Source organism: Notechis scutatus, chromosome 3 (assembly GCF_049901735.1).
Source record: "Notechis scutatus isolate UNSWTSFEM ecotype Mainland chromosome 3, rNotScu1.2, whole genome shotgun sequence".
Lineage (NCBI taxonomy): Eukaryota > Metazoa > Chordata > Lepidosauria > Squamata > Elapidae > Notechis > Notechis scutatus.
Window position 1 is genome coordinate 170,568,043 of NC_142011.1, and position 25,024 is coordinate 170,593,066.

General features: G+C 34.1%; 1 protein-coding gene across 1 annotated transcript; it reads right to left on the reverse strand.

Annotated features, from left to right (window-relative positions):
• Positions 1–444: 444 nt before the first annotated feature.
• LOC113426505 (kinesin-like protein KIF20A) lies at positions 445–24,507 on the reverse strand. Its single transcript, XM_087960081.1, has 18 exons — positions 24,394–24,507; positions 23,557–23,634; positions 22,161–22,280; positions 20,871–21,009; positions 20,609–20,793; positions 13,218–13,296; positions 12,607–12,801; positions 11,553–11,664; positions 10,991–11,062; positions 9,808–9,954; positions 8,530–8,695; positions 7,576–7,752; positions 6,300–6,439; positions 3,877–4,042; positions 3,289–3,388; positions 3,158–3,210; positions 2,078–2,194; positions 445–1,051 (listed from the first exon to the last, which is right to left on the reverse strand). The coding sequence occupies exons 1-18, from the start codon at positions 24,505–24,507 to the stop codon at positions 884–886; spliced, it is 2,328 nt and encodes a 775-aa protein (XP_087816207.1). The 3' UTR covers positions 445–883.
• Positions 24,508–25,024: the final 517 nt, after the last annotated feature.

The following is a 25,024-nucleotide window of genomic DNA, read 5'->3' on the forward strand; positions in this document are numbered from 1 at the left end:
TTCTACCATGGACCAATAAATCTAGATTTTTTTAGAAACCAATATGAATTTTTGAACAAATAATAACTGCAGAGAATGAAAGCACCTCACTCATATATACCCCATATACTTCTGACAGCTACAAAATACCAGTCTTCTTTTACTAATTGAATGTATAAAGTTATGCAAATTTTATGTCTTTAGAATTCTCTATGTTTTATTGCACTTATATGGAAAGGGAAAAATTACAGATTTTGAACATGTACAAAAGAAATATAATAATTTATTAGTGTCAAACAATTAGTCATAATAGTATCAAAATATAAACAATATGTCAGTTATTAAAATTGTTGTCCTGGCTGAATTCCTGGGAAGTAAAAGAACAGAAGTAATCTTTGTACATTTTCACAATCGTTATAAACCTAAACTATGTGAATGTTAAGATCTAAATATTATATGCACTGTTACAACAATTAAAAAATATGTTTACAAAAGAGGAAAATGGGAATATAGGAATTTTAGAAGATTTTAATGTAAATATTATTTAGCATGCTTCCCTCATCCACAAGATATATTGGTAGAATAACTCTTCCTGACACAACAGCAAATTCTGTGGGTTGTAATCCCACCATCAGGAAAATGGCAAATTTGGCACCAAGATAAAAAATGCAATTTGTTTCAAGTGAATTCTTTTATGCCCATATTATCATGAACAAAATATAGGACAATTTATTCCTTTCAGATTAAGTTTATATCTCTATAGTTTCCAATTTTATAAATTTTGATTTAGTATGTCCTGATCAATATTGTTTTATGTGCTACTGACATCAATTTGGGTGATGCAGAAAGTGACTTCTCAGGTTTTTGCAGTTTTTACTTTTCAATGTCTTAGGAACATCTGTTACTAATATTTCAGACTTGCAAAGAAGCCCTTTTTTGATTTATGTTGCTTAATACTTTCTGCACTTAATAGACCTTTGCTTTCTTTTAATTCTTCTTGTAGGTGAGATAATGTGGCATCAGGTTCATGGTCACATTTAGGCCTATTTTGAAGGCCAATGGTTTCTTGTTCCTATGAAAGCAAGATTTGTTTAAATAGAATTAAAACATTGTCTTTTTAATCCTACTGCCCTAGCTTCTTCCGAAACTGCACATCCTAACTAAATGATTTTTCCCCTAAAAATATGGGAAAGAGACACTCCAACATTGCTGTCTTCTCTCAGTCTAGCGCAGGGGTCCACAAACTTGGCAACTTTAAGGCTGGCTGGGGAATTCTGGGAGTTGAAGTCGACAAGTCTTAATGTCGCCAAGTTTGGAAGTCCCTGGTCTAGTGCTTAATTGTAAAGTAGTCATGGTAAGCAAAGTAAATAGAATTTGGATATTCAATTTCACATGGTTGTTCAAGGTTCTGAAAAGGCACCACAGCCATTTCCAAAAAGTATTAATAACCACCAGGATTTATTCATATCAGAGTAAACAGAGTGCAATTCCATTTAGTGTCTTCTATTGGAGTTGCTTAGATAGTGAGATGGGATGCGTATTCATTTAATAAATGAGTAAAATTATAAATGGTCTTTAACAATCACTCATTCAATGTCTGTTCAAACTTGAAACGATTCTGTATGAATGGCAGTTATGATGAGATTTTGGACTTATGGACATCAGAGCATAAATCGTGGTTATGTGATTTATGACTTTTCTAACAGCTTCCCACAAGAAAAATCAAAGGGGAAGCTGGCAGAAAGTTGGAAGTTGCAGTCCCATGAGGGTAAGGTTCTTACTTAACAACACACAGTCCTTGCTTAACAATGGCAACCAAGACCGCTGAAACTGCTGGCTCTAAGTCATGCATTTTTGGACTTTCAATCCCATCACTTAAAATGAAGTTTCCACTCTCAATTAGCATTGTTAAGTGAGAATTACCTGTATTCACAATTACCTTTTAACTGAAAAAGCAAAATCACAGTGAAGAAGCTAAAATGATTTTAAATAAGGCCAAGAGCACAGAAGAAGCCTTTGAAAAGCATATCTCAGCATATTAGAGTCTTGTAGCAGAACACATATCTCTAACTACATATTAAATAGATATGTGACCAACTTTAAGCCTTACCATCTGCTTTAATGTGGTGTTCTCAACTATTTTTCTATATTCTTCTTTGGCATCTTGCAACATTTCATTTAACTTCTGAATTTTCAATTTCAGTGATTTTATTAACTGCAAAACAAAGTGTTTGAAAGTAATGAGAATAATGCTATAATCAACTGCCAACTTATGGTCTTTCATCATACTACATGAAACTATTAAAATCTGGATAAAATATAAAATCTGGATAAGTTAGGAATACAATATTCTAATATGCTGGCAAATGTTGTGAGTCGTATCCAATCCACTGGGGAAAAAGCCAGTTGGAAAAGCAAATTTAACTTAGTTACAACTTGCTTCAAAAGAATCCTTGACCTTCTTCATTTTCTTCCAACACTTGAACATTATATATGAAACAGGGCTTTAATAAACTTCTCTAGAAGTTATTGTTGAAATGCCTATTTCAGCTTCTGTCCTATTTCTTTGCTTTTCTTTTGTATCCATCTTAAAATTCTAAGCCTGCAGGTAAGGCAATGACTGCAAAAAAAGTTGTGTAGCTGGTCTCTTGATGACTGTCCATGTGTCAGAATTCCTCTAGAGCCAACAACTGCAGATTTTGTGATTGAAGCTGCACCTTCAGTGAATAGCTGAATTATAATATAGCAAATATGTAAAGTCTAAGTTCAGTGAGTCAGTTCACTTCATCCTCAAACCAAACAACTTTGGAAAGGTTGCTGTCGCACTGGGACAAGATCCATAGTTAATTTTACACACCGTTGCAATCATTTCATATGTTCATGAAATACTCAAATTAATGCTCAAGACTTGTCCTATCTTTCAAGATATGCAAACGTGTTTAATTATAATTATATACTTATAATTATATATAAATTATATACACTGAAATTGTGTTTTAAATGTTTTTTTCTGGAACTATGCATCAATTTAATTGTTTTTCTATTTTTCCTTTTCAATATTTTTACAATTTTTTTTTACTGCTATATATATTTTAATCTATATAGAGAATGATTATGATAATGTGCATTTTAGATTACAAATTGCTATTAGTAGTCTTTTTAAAATAAACAAAGTTACCTCATCTCTCTGTAAAGCACCTGAAGTTTCTTCCATCATCTTGCATTGAGCATCTGTGAACACCAAACAAGGGTAAGAATACTTGACCTGCATTGTAAATTATAGGCAAGCTTAGGACACGGATTTCTTACCTAGATTCCATTCTGTAGAGTTTGAACCGGGAATTTCCAAAGGCAGACTATTTTGCTCTCCAAGTTTTAGTTTCAGCTCTAGTATTTTCATTTCTCTTTCCTGAGCAATAATATTCTATAATAGTTTAGGGCTTCATACAAATCACAACAGTTTTAGAAGTGCAAGAAAAATCATTTTGAATGTTGCTTTAACATGATTCTTCTTCATCCCTCCTCCAAAAAAATGTTATTTAAATGATAATTCAAAACCTATTTCCTTAATCAAAATGAAACTTTCTAAAAAGCACAAAAAGCCATTTTTTTGCTTCATGCTTCATTCTGTTTTGGCTTACTGGTATTGAATGAATAAATAATTTTATTTCTAAAAGTTTTTTATACTTCTGCTCGTGTAAGCAGAGATTTTATGAAGTTATGCGGCCTTGTAAACATGACAAATGTGACAACAATCAACAAACAAGCCATTCAGTGTACTCTGAGATCTACAGTATTTTCATTATTTACATTTACCAAACTATACTTTGGGATAGAAATCCTGGAGATAACTATACAAAAATGTCAAAATCTACAATAGGTTAAATCCAGGCATACCTGAACCTTTTCTTGTTCAGCTATGAATTCGTTTATTGGAACATAGCGTTCTTCAACTTGATCCATTGCACATGTATATGCATGCTTCTTTATGGCATCTTTATACATTACAAATTTATTCTCCAGTTTTTCTTCATAACTTTCTTTCAAGTCTTCTAAGCGTTTACTGGATCAACAATGTGTAACAACCAGAACACAGAGAACTTTTTAGTATTTAATTATTGCTAAATTCAATTCCTTGCTCTGTTACTTTGATTTCAACTGGTAACCATTGACAATAATCAATATAATGCTAACTAGTTTCAGGTATCAGCTGTTTGGTATTTCCTTTTACATATGAGCTTGCTCAGAACTTTCCATATCTGGATCAGGATACCGATGTAAGCTTAATACAAGAAGTGCGTGTTCATATTCAACTATCCCCCATTTCTCAGATAATGCATCTATAAAGGAGACTATTTGTAGCTCAGGGTTGAAATGAAGGGTCCTTGGTGCTCTCTGAGCTTTGTTTTCTTACAGACATTTCATTACCTAAACAAGGTAACATCATCAGTGTCAGTTCAGTGAGTCCCAAGGACCCATAATGCATCTATCTTATTCCCCCACTAGTAAATAGAAAGAATCATCTTCATCAATCCACTTGCCTTGTCAGGTCATTTTAGCTTTGCTTGAAATACTTCACAAAGTAAAAAGAAAAATTGCCTTCAAGTTAAACTCAGTTCCTGAGGAATTACATAAGCAAATTCATGCATTATTCTAGGCACAATACAGAATGAATGAATGAATGCTTTATTGGCCAAGTGTGATTAGACACACAAAGAATTTGTCTTGGTGCATATGCTCCCAGTGTACATAAAAAGAAAAAATACATTCAAAATGATTTGCCATTCCATCTCCTTATTCTGAGTGTTGGTTTGTTATTTGTTATTTCTGATTCTCCATTCTACCCTGAAAGCATGGATTTTCCAGTTGGTTCCTCCATCCAGGCCCTAACAAGGTCTAACTTATTTAACTTAGCAAAAGTTGCCTGGCTTTCGCCATCAGCTATGAGAACATTATGCCTATTGATGTTTTTATTTAGCTAGTTATATCTTGACACTTACTATACCTCTGATAATTCTATCAAGGGAAATCTTAAATAACCTGGAATAACCAGAAAGCAGAAAAGATACTGTAAGGCTAGTTTGACTCATTATCAAATCCATTAACAAGAGCTGTTAGTGAATTCCTCTCTCCCTCCATTGAAGATGTAAACACCAAGAGCACTGATTCTGCAGCACCTTGTGACTTATCGATCATAGGACAATACGGTATAACTAGACCTGTGTCAACCTTGGCAACTTTAATGTGCATGAACTTCAACTCCCAGAATTTTACAGCCAGCCATGCTAGTTAGGGAATTCTGGGAGTTTAATTTTTATTTATTTATTTATTTATTTTATTTGTCAATAACTTACAAGATAATAAACATAAGTATAAATAGAGGAAATGGGTATGAATAATTGGGAACAATAGAACAGGGATGGGAAGCACGATCGTGCGCTTATGCACGCTTATGTGGAGTTGACATCCACACATCTTAAAGTTGCCAAGGTTGACAAACACTGAGCTAGAGAGTTAAGAATTTTCTGCACTGTGTCCAAATTATTGTTAGTTTGAGATTACTTATCTCTATCTTGTTTTCTTCCAGGCATGAGCTCTTGGACTCTCCTAGTATAGTATCTTGCTAGGTGATTAGCATTGCTTGTATTGTATTTCTTGTAAACAAATATCCTTTCTGTTATAATTCTCACTTTCAGGAATTCTCTCATACACAGAATGCTTTGCATTCGAGTATCCACTTCTGTCTTTGTTTAATGGTATTTCCACTGAATATGAGTGTTTTCGTAAACAGCAGAATTCCTTCTGATGTAATACTTCATAAAACATAAATGGTGTACAAAGCCTTGATCTAATAGTCCCTTCCAAATAAACATACATGAATTAGCCATGTATTTTAGCTTTCTAAAGATGGAATGACCTTATTGATAGTTAGTTGGATAGAATATGGAAATGAAATAACGTAATAAAATTAGAAGTTCTAATCTCATAAAATACTCCACAAGATTACCAACGTTTTCTGTGTGTTATAGAAGCATAGAAGTGTTCAAAAGACTTGGAAATGATGTGGAGCAGCCACAACAATTGCCATAAAGTTTTAATTTTAATAAAACAAAATGCAAATAAGTTTGAAGCTAATTCTTTGGAAGTAACTTAGATAGCTGCTACACAAAAATAAGGTAGATGAAGTGTCTAACTTTGCTGCAGTTCATATTCATAACTTGATGTCTTTTTATGCGACTGCTGATTCATTTGGCTGCCCTTGGAATGGGACAGGAAGATGACTTTTGTCAGTCCTACCAATATAACTTTCTATGGCATACCTCCAAGCTTCTTCTGTTTCCATAAGTTGCTGAAACATTGCTTTGGCCATCTCTTTGCGTATTTCGACTTCAAGAAGTAATTTGCTTTGTTTCTCGGCAATCAGTTTACTCTTTAGCATCTCTGTGGTTTTCAAGAGATCCTATAATACCAACATGAATCACATATAGAAACATGAAAAAAATGGAAGTGATATAGTACATCATGCACAAAGAAGTCAAACCTAATATTGGAAATTCACTAGCCAGAAGGCTTATTCTTAGATGTTTTATCTCAGGTTGAGCAGTACTACTAAAAATTGCCCAATGTATTTCACATGTGAACTGAATTGATTTTAAAATTTATTCTACTAAAAGCTTAGCCTAATTAAGTATGTTATATTTTGTTGAAATAAATGGAAAAATTATTACCATTGTACTGGTAGTTGAACTGGTTACTAATGCTATAACTGTTCATGCAGAAGTCAGACGGTGAGTTCTCAACTAAGAATGGATATTGCATAGGACCGCAGGAATAAAAATATACAGTGTACCAGTGACTCCTTCTGTTTTACTGCAAGTTTGCAGATGTTTCAGAATGAAACTGCAGGCAAGGAACATAATGCTGAAATTCCTGCCATTCTCATTTGGTTTCTGAAATTCATTAGTGGTGATGAGCAATTGAATATTTTTAAAGTCTTTATTCTGGATATTGAATTTCAGAAAGGAAATATATGGGAGAAGAGGTCTAAATCTATCATATGCACCCACTCCAGTCTGAATTACAAGCTTGTGTAAAAGATGCAGTCTCCTTTAATTATATTTGTAGTTCTTTAGAGAGGTTCCTAGATAATAGAAAGCTATTCTATCTTCTAAAAAAAAATCAGGTACTTCAAGAGAATGACGCCTAAATCAGTGGCTTTTATTGCAAGATGATCAACTTTTTCTGCTTTTTTCTGACTTTATTTCTACTTTCACGTTTACTAAATTTACTACTAGGTCTATGACACGATCAACATGTAGTCTGAGTTTACTTATCAACTTTTCCAGTTCTTTTGCAAATGCACAAACCACATCTAACAGCTTTGAGTTGGAAAAGTTATGGGTTCCTTCATTTCACCATGCCATAAGACATTTGGTACATGAATTAAACCATTTTAGATTTACATATTGTACCTTATGATTTACAACTTTGTTTTCCAACCAGCTATAATTTACACAACAAATTTTTGTCAAACAAAGCACAATGATCTTTTTTTCACTGAACATACTGTATTGTAAGGAATTGGTTTTTGACTACCTCGTGGCTCAGAATAGTAATATCTATTTCCTCATCTTCAGAGGAAGAGGGAATGTTGGCATAAGTGGGAAATTGCTCAATTGATGCATCATCAAAATGCACTGTAGGTTTATCTTCTCTTCTGCTGTACTTTGGAGGAAAATAATCGAAGAGTTTGTGTTGAAATGTTGGAATAACCTAAAACACACACACACAAAACACATTTTAAGATTGATTAAAATGGTACGATCATTGATTTTATTTTGTTTTTTGTCTACTTTCTTTGGAAAACTATCAGAGAAATTCTATTAACTTAAGGGAAAAAGCTTTTAGTTTACCATCAAAAGGTACATTTAATGATGGAAGGCTGGAGATTGTGCTAGTATAAAAATAGATACCTCTAGCTATTTTTACTAGCTCTTACTAGTTGTTGTTTTTTGACTAGCTTTAGTAGTAACTCAAGATGCAGTGGTAAACCTAGTAGTCAGTTTGATGAATTTTTGGAAACAAAGGCAGTTCTCAGCAGTAAATACTCATTCACAGTAAATCTATGTACCCTGTCACTCAAAGTTAAACTTTCATCACAAATGCATAATTTTTTATTTATGCATAATTTTATTTTATTATATAGAATGAGGGAATATCTGTTCCATCCTATTTGGAAATTGGACATGCAGTCTGAGGCTGGAGAAAACTGGACCCCAACATTTGAGAATCTATAAAGTCACACCTCTTATGTATACTTTCTATTGGAAAAATCACTAACAGCAGCTTCAACAATTGAATACTATTGTTCTCACACAAAAAGCAATTAAATGTGTGGTGTGTAGTGTAGCATCAAAGAAGAAAGAAGTGAGTAAAGTCCGCTTTTCAATTCAGACAAGATAAGCTTCCATAGAAAACAAATCAATTAATATGGCAAAAGTGGTAGCACAAGATATGTGAGTATTGTGAAGGATATAGCATCTTTCTTACTTGTTTTGCTACAGCAGAAAACTTCATTACATGAAGTGTTTCATCATATGTGGAAGCACATTGACTAACGTTGACAATCATGCAGGCTTTGCCTTTACCACAGAAAAATGGTTGGAAGAGGCGAGTCAGTTTGCTCTCTCGGAAAGGAATATAAGTTGGCCTTAATCTTGGAGTAAAAATTATATAAATGTTAACTTCAGAATCAGGATAATTTGTAAAATCCAAAGATGTAAGGTAAGAGTGAGAGAAAAGGAGAGATAAACATTTTTTTGCATAACAATTGAAAAGTGTGATCTTTGAGAAATATACTGGCAAACAAAACAATTTGGTAAGTGTACAATAAACTGTTAAAAAAAAAACACCCCTGAAATATGATACAGATTTTGTATTTTTGTTATCTGCTGCAGTAAATGTCAGTGTATATAGTTCATGCAGGGGTGGGATTCAACCAATGTTATTACCGGTTTGGTGACTAGTTTTGCTTTGCTGCGCATGCGTGTAAAAAAAAAATCAGCTGTGCCGCCCGGACAGTTGAAAAGTGCTGTGCGCGGATGTGCAGCATTTGAAAAACCTTTTTTTTCCTGCTTTTTCAACCTCAGCTGTGCTGTGCAAAGCAGCTGAGGTTGAAAAAGCAGGAAATAAAGGACAGGTAAGAGCCCAGGTGGGCAGGTGGGCCAAACAGCAGCAAACACAGTGTCTGCTGATCTTCAGAGCTACCAGTTCTATAGAACCGGGCAGAGCCATTAGGATCCCATCCCTGAGTTCATGAACTGGAATAGACATGGCAACAGGTCAGCCAATGGGGACTGTTTGAATAAACATGGCATCAGGTCAGCCAATGGGGGCTGTTTGAATACTGAAACATAGTATTTGTTTGTATGGGGCCATAAGAGACAGTTTGGAATCTGGACGTGGCTTTGACTTATTGAACTGTATATAAGAGTTGATTTGTCCTCTGTAACCTAGGCCTCTGTAAATCTAGGCCTCTATATTTCTCTACTCTGTAATGACTTGCTTCTGTGAATATTGCTTCTGTGTTCCTGATTTTGTATGCTGACTTCTGCTATATGGTATTGTATATAAAGAAATTTTTCTTATGTGGATGAATCCTGTAGAATTATTTACCTGTGTCCTGGGCAGGGAAACTCTGACCGTAAACAGTTGTATTATGTCATGCTATCACAATAGATTGTTTTAACTATCTTTTCATATTATTTGACATTATTAATACATTAGTTTTAAATTGAAGTTGTACCAAGGTTTATCTATATTACTTACTTTGTGTTTTGATTTTGTTTTAGAGCTGCAATGCATTTTCCAAGAATAAGAAGAGAATTATTAATATTGCCAGCTTCTTTCAGTCTGTCTCCAAAGGTTTGAGCTTTATGGCATCTTTCTGAACCAGCCAGGTCACAGAGAGAAAGTCTGTACAAATCAACACATACATCTGATTTCTTTTGATCTTACACTTGTTGAAATAAATGAAAGCAACTGTTTTCATTAAGATAGCTAAACTGTAAGGCTGTAATTATGAAAATGAATTCACTCTTAGCTATTATGGTACAATTCTGTAGCAAACAAATATATGCACATAGTGATTAATGGCCTTATTGCTACTTGTCTGGACTACTGCAATGTAATCCACATGAAATTGCCTTTGAAGACAATCCAGAAACTGTACTGGAGTTAAAATGCAGCAGTCTGGTCATTGGTAGATGCCTGCTACTTCTTTTAGATACTTTCAGCATCTAAAAGCTGTATTGTGAATCTTACATTGCCTGCCAGTAAGTTCTAGGTACACTCAAAAGTGCTTATTTTAACCTATACAACTTTGTATCACTTATGTTTAGATACCAGCAGGAGTACCTTCTCCAACTAGATGCAAACTGTCGAATGCATTTTTTCCTGAGAAAAACTACTGGTATCATCACACTTCGATGAAGTGAGTATGGCTGAGGCTAGCATAGCATAGCATAGTATAGCATAGCATAGCATAGCATAGCATAGCATAGCATAGCACAGCACAGCACAGCACAGCACAGCACAGAATAGAATAGAATTCCTTATTGGCCAAGTGTGATTGGACACACAAAGAATTTGTCTTGGTGCATATGCTCTCAGTGTATGTTAAAGAAAAGATACATTTGTCAAGAGTCAAGAATCATAAGGTACAATACTTAATAATAGTCATAGGCCAGGATCCCCCCTCCCGTTATAGCCCTAGACTTTGAATCTTTGTTTGAAAGTAAGGCTAATTCCTTCTTCAGTTACTTTGCAGAATTTAGTTAAAACAAAGATCTTCTGAATGGAAGTTTGGAACTAATGGGATGTTCTCAACTATTTCTATTGTATATGGTTTTTGTTGTTGTTACTGTAAGTCTTAGAAATTTGACATCATACAAATACAACCAATCAGTTAATCTACATTACTGTACTCTATCATTAGTGAAGTGACACTTACTCAGAGATTCCAAGAGTACATGGCACATCTTCATCACTCAAACTGAGGAGTCGAATAGAAAATATACTATGACTAGAAAAAAAACAGATATGTTGTGTTCTAATCTTTGTCAAGAATTTTAATGTTTCATTGTGGCATATGAATAGCATAACTATTATTAGTTTGGAAAAGTATTTGAGTAAACTAGTGGACTGTCCTAGTAAACTAGTAAACTGGTGGATTGCCCTAGTGGACAACCACTTAAATATGAGACAACACTGCACTGTGCTGCAGCTGGCAAAAAAGCCAAAAGTCCTAGGCTGCATTAACAGAGGAATATAATCAAAATCACATGAGATGCTAATACCACTTCATAATACTTCACAGAGGAAAACTGAAATCCGCCAACAACTGTGGGTGGAAGGATTTTTTTATTTTTTTTTTGCAGTTCTTTAGTGTAAGCTGTAGTCAATCTTGTGTGCATACCTTCTTCATTCCTTTTTCATCATACCAGTTATTATACTTTGCATGCAATGTCATTAGCTCAAGAAGGAAGAGTAAAACTAATTTAAAGGAAGCAAACCTTCGGCTGGATTGCTGGTTCATCTTGGTGCATGCCAAGCTTCTATTCTTATTTCCTATTTTAAGTATTTTACAAGCCTCTTCTGAATTTGATACATTGACCCATTTTAAATCTGGGAAAGAAGATAACATTAGCATGAATTAAAAATGAAACTATAGCTCTATTTATTCACTGTGAAGATATAACAACTTGTTGCTTCTTTGCAGTGCATACATGACTACATGACTATTCAGAAAGTACATACATATACTATACATACATGACTATTCAGAAAGTATTCCTGTTGAGTTCAAACTCACCCTGCTTTTGAATATAGTGGATAAGAAAATAGACACACGTTTCTTTTTTATTCACAGAAAACTTAAACAGAATAAAAAGATGACACAAGATGAATAAAAGAGAATAAAGTGATGACATAAGATAGGGTTTTGACTTCTTATGAAGCTGAGAATCAGTATAAAAGGCACATTTTACTGCCCAGAGTTATCCCACTGTTTTTGAGCTGAAATTTCACCCTAATTTTTGTGACAGATTTCTATTTATAAAATAATATTTGAATTCTGGCCTGAGTTACATATACGTAACAAGAAGCCTACACATTAAATAAAGCTGATGTTAAGATTAACCAAAAAAATCAGCAAATGTGATTATTAACAAAAAAATATAACACTGTTTTATAGGTTATAGAACAACCAATTTATTATGCACTCTTATCCAAGCTGTAACTTGGAAACCAGCAGAAGTTAATACAGCTGTCATCTTCTATTATGAAAAAGGATTTTCATTAAATAAGAGACCTTAAACTAGGTTACTTGCATTTGAAAAAGTAACAAACTTTGTATGAAACTAAGCCTTTGTTTACTGCAATAAGTATTTTCTGAATTTACCTAAGAGGAGAAATAGATTTCATCTGCTATTGCAAAAATTGCTTATGCTTTTAGTGCTGGACAATATCCCAAGAACTAACAACTGGGCTACCAAAATAATCATTGAAACTTATGTTAGACCCAGGAATTATCTAGCTAGATGAATAACAATAAAGTGGCACTGTTACCTTTAATGTAAAAGTTTCCTCCTTGATCCTCACAGATTCTTAAAACTTTACGCTTCTGATTTTTCAAGACTGGTAGTAAGTCCAGTAAGTCATAAATATATTCATTATAAATTTCAAAGAAGGAAACCCAAAGTGATGCCAAGGTTTTCTGACCCATGGTGTAAGTCTCTGATTTTACAGATTCAGTCTTGTAATCTGTTTACAAAAGTTTGAAGGATAGCAAAAAGAATAGAAAGCAACACTTATTCAACAAAGCAATGGCATTTTATTCATATTTATAGATACATTATTATCCCTGTTATGTGCTAGTATTAAGGATCTAATTTCATGGCTAATGATGCTTCAGAGTCTTGGCTTTCAAGATCTGGTGGAAAACATATAGCTTTATTTTGACACATTCCATATTAATACACTAAATTTCTGCATTTATATCTATCTATCTATCTATCTATCTATCTATCTATCTATCTATCTCCAGTGCATGATACTTTTTCACATTATCCTAACAAGATATACACATGCACACCACACACACACACACACACACAGATACATACATACTGTAAAGAGAGAGAGAGAGAAAAAGAAAGAATACTCATTATTTACTTTACCTAACTGGTCCAAAGGAAGGTTTGGTGAGTTGTAGCTATATGACATTGAATCTGAAGGTTTCCAAATATTTTCAGTTTCCTTAAAAATATTGTATAGATAAATATGATTATTTTTTTTAAAAAAAAAAAACCTATTATAGCTTCTAATGAATCTAGCATTAAAATGCATATTCCCCAAAACTTCACATATATGTTTTTCCGAGCACACTAAAACATGTCAAGATTTCCTAGAGATTAACAAGTTTTGCCATTCACGTCATTATAGTTGTGCTTTTAAAGTTGTAGCAACATTTCGGCAGAATCTCATCTGCCATCATCAGGCTTCTGTATAGTGTACAGACGAACACTATAATGACATGGGAAAATACCCGAACAAAGCTGAATACCATACATATGAATACCCGCGAAAACTTAAGAAAAATATATATATATGTGTGTGTGTGTGTATGTGTGTGTGTGTGCTGTGTATTATTAATGTATTTGTATTCTATTACTCATATAATCTTTAAATAGTTTTGTAAGCAATTCTTCAAGGTTTTAATCTTTATTTTTGAAATATGTGGCTATTTTAAGACAAGCAATTTTCCTGTGATGAAAGTTTGAAACCCAGTTGGAGCTGAATGTCTTAACATATTTCAACAGCTTCTGGAAAGCATTTTAACTAAGTGAAAAGTAAATACAGGTAGTCCTGCAGTTAGGACCACAACTGACCCCAAAATTTATAAGTGAAACATTTGCCCCATTTTATGACTTTTCTTGCCACAGTTTTTAAGTAAATCATTACATTTGTTTAAGTTAGTAACATGGTTGTAAAGTGAATCTGGATTCCCTATTTACTTTGTTTGTCACATGTTGGTAATCACATAACTCCAAGACTCTGCAACAGTCATAAATATGAATCCTTTGCCAAGCATCTGAATTTTGATCTTGTGGTCATGGGAATGCTGCAATGGTCATAAGTGTGAAAAACTTAAGTCACTTTTTAAAGTGTCATTGTAACTTTGAACAGTCACTAAATGAACTGTTGTAAGTCAAGGACTATGTACAATGAAATACTTCAACTGTATGTTGGATCACCAAAATGATAATTAAAAACATTATTTCATCCATCCATGTTAGGTATAACATTGATACCAAATATGGTTTGGGTGAATAAATATATAAAACTTAGATATCATGGTTTAAGTGCTTATCACTTTAAGCACAATGCAGCAGGCAATTAGCCGATTAAGGGTGCGGTTAGAAGTTACAATATAAGGAAGCATTAGAAGCTGGAAAGCTTACTGACTGTAACTGAGTACTGTCTGTAACTGTGTGCTGCTGTGACTAACTGTGATTACTGACTGTGAGTGCCTGTGACTGAAATGTTATTGTTTGCTACTGTTTGCTGAATATCCAGCGTTTGTTTCTCTGGAGAGTGAAACCGGAGGAGGAGAAGATATCTTTATCGGCTGATAAAGATATTGCAAGGACTCTTAACTTGGACTATACTAGTGAGTCTTACTGGATGGAAATACTGTGAATGACTTAATGGACTGAATGACAATGCTTAAACTCTAACTGGATTAAAAACTATTTAAACTACAAACAGTGTTTGTGTTCAGTGTGTGTATACTCTGGGGCCCTTCCACTCTCGTTTGGCTTCCTGGCTTGACTACTGCTGCAATACTTTTCTAGGGGTTAATCTCCAAACCCTAACAATGGTTATGGGCCCAGCAGCATAGTCTAACTAACCAGGATATAACAGAGAGAGTTGGTGTGAGTTGCACATTACTGTAAAAACAAACTGTTTTAATTAGTTTAAAATAGTCAAAATATCTGAAGAGTAATGGCACAAGTAAATTTGTCACAACTGTCCATGATATCCAGGCTGGATGGAACAAACTATGTTTCATGGTCAATGAAATGTAGTTTACTTCTCTACGCAGAGAAGGTTTGTGGGACATTATAGCAAACCCACCAGATGTGAGTAGATGGGATCCTGCTGATGATGATGATAAAGAAAAGTTACAAGACTTTAAACAGAAAAATGAGCAGGCTTTATGCATCATAGGACTGACTCTCTGTGATCAGCAGCTTGTCCATATTCGTGGAGAAGAAAATGCTGCAAACTGCTGGGAGAACCTCAGGAAGATTTATGTTCGGGACAGTGTAGGAGCACATATAAATCTTACACGGAAGCTTTTTCAACGCATCTTCAGAGGAATGGAGATATGTTAGTTCATTTAAACTGTATGAAGAGCATTTTTCAAGATTTGCAAGAAAAAGAGCTTATATTTAATGAACTGCAACAAGTCTACATAATATTATCTTCATTAGATCAAAGCTATGATGACTATGTGACTTCGTTGGAAGTATTGCCAAAAGAAAGCCTCTCATTAACCGAGATTACAGGCAGGCTACTAGAAGAAGCCAGAAGAAGGCGTGAGCGTGACGAGCTGAGAGAAGATAAGAAAGAAGAGAAATTATCTTCAAAGCTTGAAAGAAACCAGCAAAGCAAAGTAAAGCACCTGGAAGAAGAGAATTTATCTTCAACGGCATACACAATTAAAAAGTGTTTTAATTGTGGAGGCAGAGGACATTTGGCAAGATTATGCAAAAAGAGAAAAAGCCAGAATGTAAAAAAGCCAAAGAAAGCATTTGAACTAGCCACGTTTGGCAACTCTGATATGAAGAATAATTTATGGGTGGTTGACAGTGGCGCATCCCACTGCATCACAAGAGATAAGACAAAATTTATAAAAATGTCTACAAGTTCTCAACATATATCACTTGCAAACGGCTGGAACCTGAAAGCGAAAGGTCAAGGTTTTGCACGTTGTCCGTACATAAACCAGGATATAAAAATGTTGTATGTACCGCAACTAAAGTTTAATTTGCTTTCAGTAAGGGTATTAGATAAATTAGGTTATGTAATTACTTTTAAGGATAATAATTGCATAATTGAAAAAGATAACAAAAGGGTAACTGCAGCTTTAAATGGAACATTATATGTCTTAGATAATAGTAAGAAAGGGAGGCTCAAACTGTATTTAATAATATAAAGCCTCATGAAGAATGCATCCATTTATTGCATAGGCGTTTGGGGCATGTAAATTTTAAAATGCTAAAACGTACAGTTGAGTTATCTGAAGGAATAAGGTTAAAACCTTGTGATAAATATTTGCGTTGTAATGTTTGCTGTGAAGATAAGAGCAAAGTATTGCCTGCAAATAGGCTAAATGGTTTCAAAACAAAAGAACCTTTAGAAGTGGTATTTGCAGACATCATAGGTCCAAAGAAACCCAGTATGGGGGTGCTAGATATATACTGAGCATTATGGATCATTATTCTAGATATGGGTTTTGCTATTTAATGAAAAGCAAAACTGAAACATATCAACATTTTTCAATTGGCTTAGGTTTGCTGAAAGAAAGTCTAAACGTCAACTGATAACCCTGGTGACAGATAATGGTACGGAATTTATTAATAACAAATTCCAGAACAGACTTAAGATATCTGGAATAGAGCATAAGAAGTCTGCTCCATACAGGCCAGAACATAACGCTTTTATTGAAAGAAGAGGCCAAACACTACAGGCAATGGTTAGAACAATGTTAAATGATTCTGGGTTACCTGATTCTTTGTGGGGGAGGCTACAATGTGTGCTAATAACATATTGAACAACGTTGTTAATACAACAACAGGTGAAATACCATTTACCAGGTGGCATGGCAGGAAACCTGACCTAAGTTACCTGCACACATTTGGTGCACCAGCATGGGTGCATATTCCTGCACAACTCAGAAAAAAAGGGCAACATAGAGCTAAAAGATTTTTCTTCGTTGGTTATCAGGCAAACCATAGGGCATATAGATTTTGGGAAAAGGCACATCTAAAGTGTTATGTAGTGCTAGTGCCCAATTTCTAGAACATGAAGGATGGGAGAAATTAGAACAGGATGCCAATAAAGATGTAATTATTGAATCCTATAGAAATCCCATTAGTTATCCCTGTAACTTTAAAAATAAAGTAAAGAGACAAATACAGGATGAAATAGTGCCCATAAAGGAAGAAACAGATTCAATAGCTGAACAGGATGAGGAAGATGAACAGGTAGTAGTTCAACAAAGTCCTCCTGTAAGCCCTGTAATTCCCAGAAGAACTACACGTGTATCTAGACCGCCTGATAGGTACCAGGCTAACACAGTGTGCCAGATTAATCAAGTTCCTAATTCTGTAGAAGAAATTAAAAAGTATCCTACTAAGGAAAAAGCAAGATGGTATGCAGCAATGAATAAGGAACTGAATTCATTAAGTGATATGAAGGTGTATGAAAATGCAAAATTACCTGTAGGAAAGAAATCCATTGGCTGCAAATGGATATTTAAGGTAAAAATAGATAAAGATGGTAATTTAATCCATAAGGCAAGGTTAGTAGCCCAAGGTTTTAGGCAGAATGCTAATGACTATGACGAGGTGTTTGCACCTAGTCTTAAGGCAACAACCTTGAGAGCAGCTTTAGTGTGGGCAGCTAGTAAAACTATATAGTTAACCATCTAGATGTGGAAACTGCTTACTTGCACGCCCATTAAAACATATTATTTATATGAAAAAACCTGTTGGTATTAAAAGTGAAAATAAGGATAATAATGATTGTTGGTTGTTAAAGAAAAGTCTCTATGGTCTTAAACAATCAGGCTATGAATGGAACCAGTATATTGTAAAGGAACTAGACAATATAGGATTTAAAGCTGGTTTAGCTGATCCATGTCTGTTTAAGAGGGTGACAAATGGGAAAGTATCATTATTATTACTATTCACAGATGACATTGCATTGATTACTGAAACTAATGATGAAGCAAATAAAATAATAGCATCATTAGGAAAGAGAATAAAGATCAAGCAATTAGGGAGATAAAGAAGTATCTCGGTTTGAATATAAAGAAAACACGGAAAGGTTTTAAGATATCTCAGGAAGATAAGATAAGCAAATTGCTAAAAGATTACAAGATGGAGCTTTGTAAGCCAGCTAAGACTCCAATGAGTCAGGAGTTTAGCAACACTGATGAACAAAGTCCTGAGTTTGATAAGGTGATTTATCAATCTTTAATTGATAGTTTGAGTTATATTAGTAATTGGTCTAGACCAGATATATCGTACTGTGTGAATCAGTTGGCTAGATTCAATTCTGCACCATGTGAAAGACACTGGAATGCAGCTAAGAGGATATTAAGATATCTTAAAAAGACAATGAATTATTCATTGTATTTAGAACCAAAGGGTGATTTAATTTTGAGTGCTTATGCAGATGCTAGCTTTGCATCAGAAAGAGACACTAGAAAGTCGACTTCAGGAACAGCCATAATGCTGGGTAATACATTAATAGGCTGGAAGTCAATAAGACAACAGCATATAAGTTTGTCTACTATGGAGGCAGAATTCTCCTGTTTATCATTGTTATGTACAGAATTAATAATGTATAAACAAATGTTAATTGATATAGGTATAACAGTAGATTATCCTATAATTATACATGAAGATAATCAGGCAGCAATTCAAATGGCCACAAATATTGGAGTAAAAACAAGGAGCAAACATACAGATCTAAGATACCTAAACGTGAGACAATCTGTAAGAAGTAAGATGATTCAGCTAGAGTACTGTATGTCGGAGGACAATTTAGCTGATAATTTTACTAAAGCCCAAGGTGCCAGTAAGCACCAGGAGAGTTGTGAAAAATATGGGATTAGATTGTAAAGGTATTATATATTTATATCACCCAAAGGGGAGTATGTTAGGTATAACATTGATACCAAATATGGTTTGGGTGAATAAATATATAAAACTTAGATATCATGGTTTAAGTGCTTATCACTTTAAGCACAATGCAGCAGGCAATTAGCCGATTAAGGGTGCGGTTAGAAGTTACAATATAAGGAAGCATTAGAAGCTGGAAAGCTTACTGACTGTAACTGAGTACTGTCTGTAACTGTGTGCTGCTGTGACTAACTGTGATTACTGACTGTGAGTGCCTGTGACTGAAATGTTATTGTTTGCTACTGTTTGCTGAATATCCAGCGTTTGTTTCTCTGGAGAGTGAAACCGGAGGAGGAGAAGATATCTTTATCGGCTGATAAAGATATTGCAAGGACTCTTAACTTGGACTATACTAGTGAGTCTTACTGGATGGAAATACTGTGAATGACTTAATGGACTGAATGACAATGCTTAAACTCTAACTGGATTAAAAACTATTTAAACTACAAACAGTGTTTGTGTTCAGTGTGTATACTCTGGGGCCCTTCCACTCTCGTTTGGCTTCCTGGCTTGACTACTGCTGCAATACTTTTCTAGGGGTTAATCTCCAAACCCTAACAATCCTTCTTAAAGCAAAAATAATTGCAGATAAGAATAGTTTCAGTCTAGCTTTAGGAATTGTTTTAGCTATTGTTTTATGTATTTTTCTTTAGATTTATTTTTAGATTTATTTTTTCACCAGTAATTAACTCTGTGTATCCTAGGTGAAAGTATGGACTATAATATCAAGGCAGAAATCATCTTCCACTTTAAAGAGCACATCGATGGATTTGCTTAACTCATTCCATGGTTTTTGTTCTATATAGAAAACACCACTAAATGTTTTCGTTGCCTGTGGTCTTATTCCAGTCTCAAATTCTGGCTAAGAAAAAAGACAACCAGCTTCCTATCCTAGAAAAAACGTGCCTACCATCCTTGTCCTATTATTTCTTTTATTCTTTTATTCATACCTATTATCTTGTAAGCAATTGACAAAAATAAATAAATAAATAAATAAATAAATAAATAAATAAAGAAAGAAAGAAAGAAAGAAAGAAAGAAAGAAAGAAAGAAAGAAATGGTGGGTTCTTCTTGGTAATAATCCTTGTTCATCATTAGCACTGTATGGAATATGGAATTTCCAGGGAATGTCTAGCTATTACTGGAAATGCAATACCTACATATCAACCCTACATCTTCTCTTCTATTAACCACCATGAACAATAGCAGAAATAGAAAAAAAATGACATTCTTTTTTGTTCCTTTGACTGCACTGTTTGATCCTAAATTGAAGAATAATATTCTTGATCTTTCTCCTTCACACTGCTTTCTACAGGAAGAGCATGATAGTTTCTTTTTCCTCTTTAGCTTTAGAATAAAAATGTGAGCTTTCTGGGACAATTTCTTTAACTTTTTTTTATTTTGATCTTAAAGTCTGTCTCTAGATACATTTAATTGGCCTGGTTATATTCTTACACATAAACACAGCTAAATAAGAACCACAATGAATTACGTAGAAAATTCTACTTAGGGTCATGTGGAGTTTTGCCTATGAAGCCCTACAGGATAAGATTTTTAACACATGATAATACCAAACATATCGGTCCACTTACCTCTTTCAAAGAAAAAAGAAGTGCAGCTTTCATGGATTTTTCTTGCTTAACTTGCATATCATTTAGCCTCTTGGTAAAATTACTGAAGCAAGGTTTTAAATTCATCTTCGAATACTGCCTTCCTTTTATATGATTAAAGATCATATCAAGGGAACGAGGAAGAATGCCGCCATCTTTTGGACAACCTAAGGATATAATTAATTTTGTTTCCTTTCATGCTGTAAATTAGAAGATGTTCTGAATTTTGAACCTCAGATTATACCTTGGACAGTGAAACTTTTGCCTGCATTAGTAACGCCATAAGTAAAAACAAGCCCATTTCTTCCTTCAAGGTAAGCTTTTACAATGTCCTTCATTGTGCCTTCAAAAAAATCATTTTGCGTTGTATCTGGTCCAAAAACCTACACAGAGAATACAAGTTATTTTCAGAGACATATTAAACGGGATGCATGAGATTGTACAAACAATCTTTACAACCCTTTTTTACTTTTTTTTAAAAAGGAATGTGCAGATTCTTCCAAAAACACTATTAGATTTTTTAACCCCTTTTTATCAAGTTTTCCATTTATGAAACCACAAGAAAAATCTGCATTGGCTTCAGAACATAATTTTTCTAACATGGTATATGGATATTAGATATAAAATTCCCTTGTGAATATTAACTATGTGATGAAAAAATTATGTATGAGAAAAAAATTGTATCTAGATTGTTTAACTCATGAAGCACCAAAGTGCATGTTGGATTTTCCACTCAAAATAGCACTTGTGGAAGATAAATTATTTTAGCTTTAGAAAGGCTAAAGAGGTTAACCCTCAAATTCAAACACTATGCTTCTAATTTAAATTGGACTCTCCAGGAATTGCTGTTAGAAATGATTTTATACACACACACACACACACACACACATACATACATACATGTTTTCTTACGTTTTCATGGGTACTTACATGTATGGTATTCAGCTTTGTTCGGGTATTTTCCCACGTCATTATAGTTGTGTTTTTAAAGTTGTAGCAACATTTAAAGTTGTAGCAACATTTCGGCAGAATCTCATCTGCCATCATTGGGCTTCTGTGAGTCAGACGAACACAATACAGAAGCCTGATGATGGCAGATGAGTGTGTGTGTGTGTGTGTGTGTGTGTGTATACACACACACACACACATGTGACTTATTCCTCCACTAAACCGGGCATGGTCGTGGCCAGCATGTGACGCATTTGGCCGGTGGGCCGTGAGTTTGACAGCCCTGTTTTATGTGATGATTGGACCAGATAATGTAACATCCAATCTGATTTTGAAAGCTTTGATTCCATTGAAATAATGATTAGTTTCTCCCTTAAGATAATATTGTTGGTTACTTGGTTACTATTGAAAACTAATTTGTACTTAACTATATAGTGCAATTTTTTACATATTACGTGTTCAACTGAATAAACTGATTACTTAAAGACCTGGAAAAGTGGGAAGCAAAAAAAATGTTTTGACACTATTTTACGTGTGTTTCAAAACTCTGAAATTTGGGACACGAAGAGAAAGAGGGGCAACTTACCTTTGTGAAGGTAAATTGATGTGCAGATTGTCCAATCTTCTTTTCATTAGTTTTTATTTGTGCCAATTCTTTTGGAGCCTGAAGTGTTACTGTTTCTTGATTTTCAATAATTAAGCAGTCCTTAATACAAAAACTTTTTAATGTCTTTTACAAATTGAAATGATATGACACAATGTCCAAGATATGCAGTATATGCAAACCCCTTGTATTATCCATTTACTGTTCATAACAATTCGATGGAGCCCAGAGTTGTAGAAATTGCAGAATATATTCTTCTATAGCAGTGTTTTTCAAATGTTGACAACTTTAACTATGTTGATTGGGGAATTCTGGGAGTTCTATACATCTTAACATTGCTAAGGTTGTTAAAATGTTCTATACCAGGAGAAGTTATTTTCTGATATACATTCAGGTAGGAGAACCAACATATTTAGAATTTAGGATCTAAATATTATGCTCTATTGTACATTTCAACTTACCCACTTGTTTATTTTATTTGTATGTTTATTTTAAAAATGCATGAGCTATCCTATTGCTAAAACATTTCATACTGCTGTTCAATTAAAGCACAACTTAATCTATATAAACACAATCAATATAAAAACATATTAAAAGAATTAGAAATAGCACAGTCTTTTACAGAAATCAAACTATTTAAAAGCATACAAGTTAAATTAAAATATGTTTAAATTCATAAAATGAAAATCTATACCAAAATATTTCCTAACTGAACAGGTGAAACAAATGGCTGCCAAGTACAGACTGTACAGACTTAAAAACAGTAATTGGGAGCAGCAGCTCTATTGCTAGGCAGCAAGATGTCATCACATTGGCTTCCAACAACTGTGTCAGATCTGGTTTCTGTCATTAAAAAATCTCGCATAGTTGTTAGGCAATGATGTCACACGATTGCCATTTGCAGCCTATTGCTAGTGTGCCCACTGACTTTTCCAGTCAGAAGCCAGCAATAAAGCTCAGTAATGGCGATCATGTGAGGATATTTGTAATGCCCTAATTGCCTGAATTGTGACCACATGACCACAAATACACTGTAATGGCTGCAACAGGATCAGTCATAAGTCTCCTCATTCAATACCATGGTAGCTTCAAATAGACACCCAACAAGTGGTCATTAAATGAGGACCCCTTGTAACATGAGAGCCATAATAACAGTTCTGCAGCAATTATTTCAGAAATCAACTAGAAATATACTGGAAGACACACTTCTGTTAATAACAAAACCATTGTTAAGGCAAATCAATAACACATTCTAGTATAGATGATACTTAGACAATGATGATGAAAAACAACCTAAGAGCTTGTTAAGAAACCAAAATAGTGAACATAATATTTTTAGATTACTAGTTCTGAATATTCAAAATGATGTATAACAAACCTGGTTTTCATTATTTTCAAGCTCTGCCTTTGAGAAGGGCCGAACTCTCAAGTAAACTTTTAGTAGCTGATATAGTTCCTTAAAGAAGAAATTAATAAATATATTATGTCAATTTTATCATTTAGATGTACTAGTCTTGAATATGTTACCATTTACTTTCTGGCTTGCCTCAATTTTAAATTTGTGCCTAAAATTTTACTTCTTTCAAACATTATTTTTAGTAAAACCAGCTCTGTTCATGCTCATGATTTAACTACCCTACATATGGGATGGGGTGAAAAATATTTATGGTTTTAAGGGATCAAACTTTGTGTCAGGGTTCAAGCATCACAATATGCCATAATGAGGTTTGTTAGATTTACATACTACTGTTGTAGTTTATAAACCATAATCTATGACTTAGCCTGTATTGTGAATCAACCACTTGTAGTTTATACAACAAATTATGAATTAGTAAACCATTACTTCACACAATCCATAAATCAGGCCACACAGTTTGATAGCAATTTTTATTGCTTAGGTCTATTAATCTGGTAGCATAGCACATGGTCATTTTAACTTTCATTTTCCTTATATTGTGTTTTCAGTCATTGTGAGAAGCAACCATGTAATGAAAACAACAAATTGTTCTAACTCTTTGTATTATGTTTGTAATCACTTGGTCCTTTTATGATATAATTTAAGATTCATCAGTGGGATAGGAGCTTTCTCCATTGTATGATTTCATGGGATTATAGACTTGAGGGTTAAATAATTTAGCATTCACAAACAGTATGTTACATCAAGCCACAGAAATCTGGTCACACATCCTTAGTGGTTAAACAGAAAGTCGTTTACCTTCACTTCTTGATGTTCTTCAGGACTAGATACTTCAGACAATTCTTCATGAGATACTGCTTCTATCATGCCACACCCCATGAAAGCAGTTCCATAATTTTCTTGGCAATTCATTCTTCACTATATGACAGCAGATAAAAAAAAATCCTACCTTGTATGTAATGTCCTTTTTAACAACAACAAAAAACTGTAGAGTTAGTGTTATGAACCTAGTATTACTTATTAGACAACCAATTATAACAAATTTTCATTATCATAAAGATCCATTGATTTCAATTCAAATATGCTTAATCATTCAGGATCCAAACTGATGAATCTAAAATCCACCACAAATGATAAATTAAGATACTCTGAGACACTGCAGGTGGTGCAGCTAGTTGACTTTGCCTGGGGTTAGAAACAAACTAGAACTGAGCCCTAAGGCTACAGAATAGGAAGTTGATCAAATTTCTTCCTGAATGTCAGATCACTTGTATATTCTCCCCCCCCAAGCCTCCAAAGTGCTTGGAAATTGTCAGCAGTTATGCTCAACTTGAGAGGTTTTTATTTTTGCTCAGCTAGTTGATTTTGGAAATGAAAAGTGCTTGGAGGGAAGATCATTGGGAAACATCAGAGCTATGAGCTAGCAGGA

Excerpts from the sequence above, each read along its gene's own strand:
- LOC113426505 (XM_087960081.1), bottom strand. The coding sequence starts at position 24,507 with ATGAATTGCCAAGAAAATTATGGAACTGCTTTCATGGGGTGTGGCATG. Across the intron at positions 11,063-11,552 it reads AACCAGCAATCCAGCCGAAG|TCATAGTATATTTTCTATTC; the intron begins GTTTGCTTCCTT and ends TTTTTTTTCTAG. Across the intron at positions 3,211-3,288 it reads CTCTACAGAATGGAATCTAG|ATGCTCAATGCAAGATGATG; the intron begins GTAAGAAATCCG and ends TGGTGTTCACAG.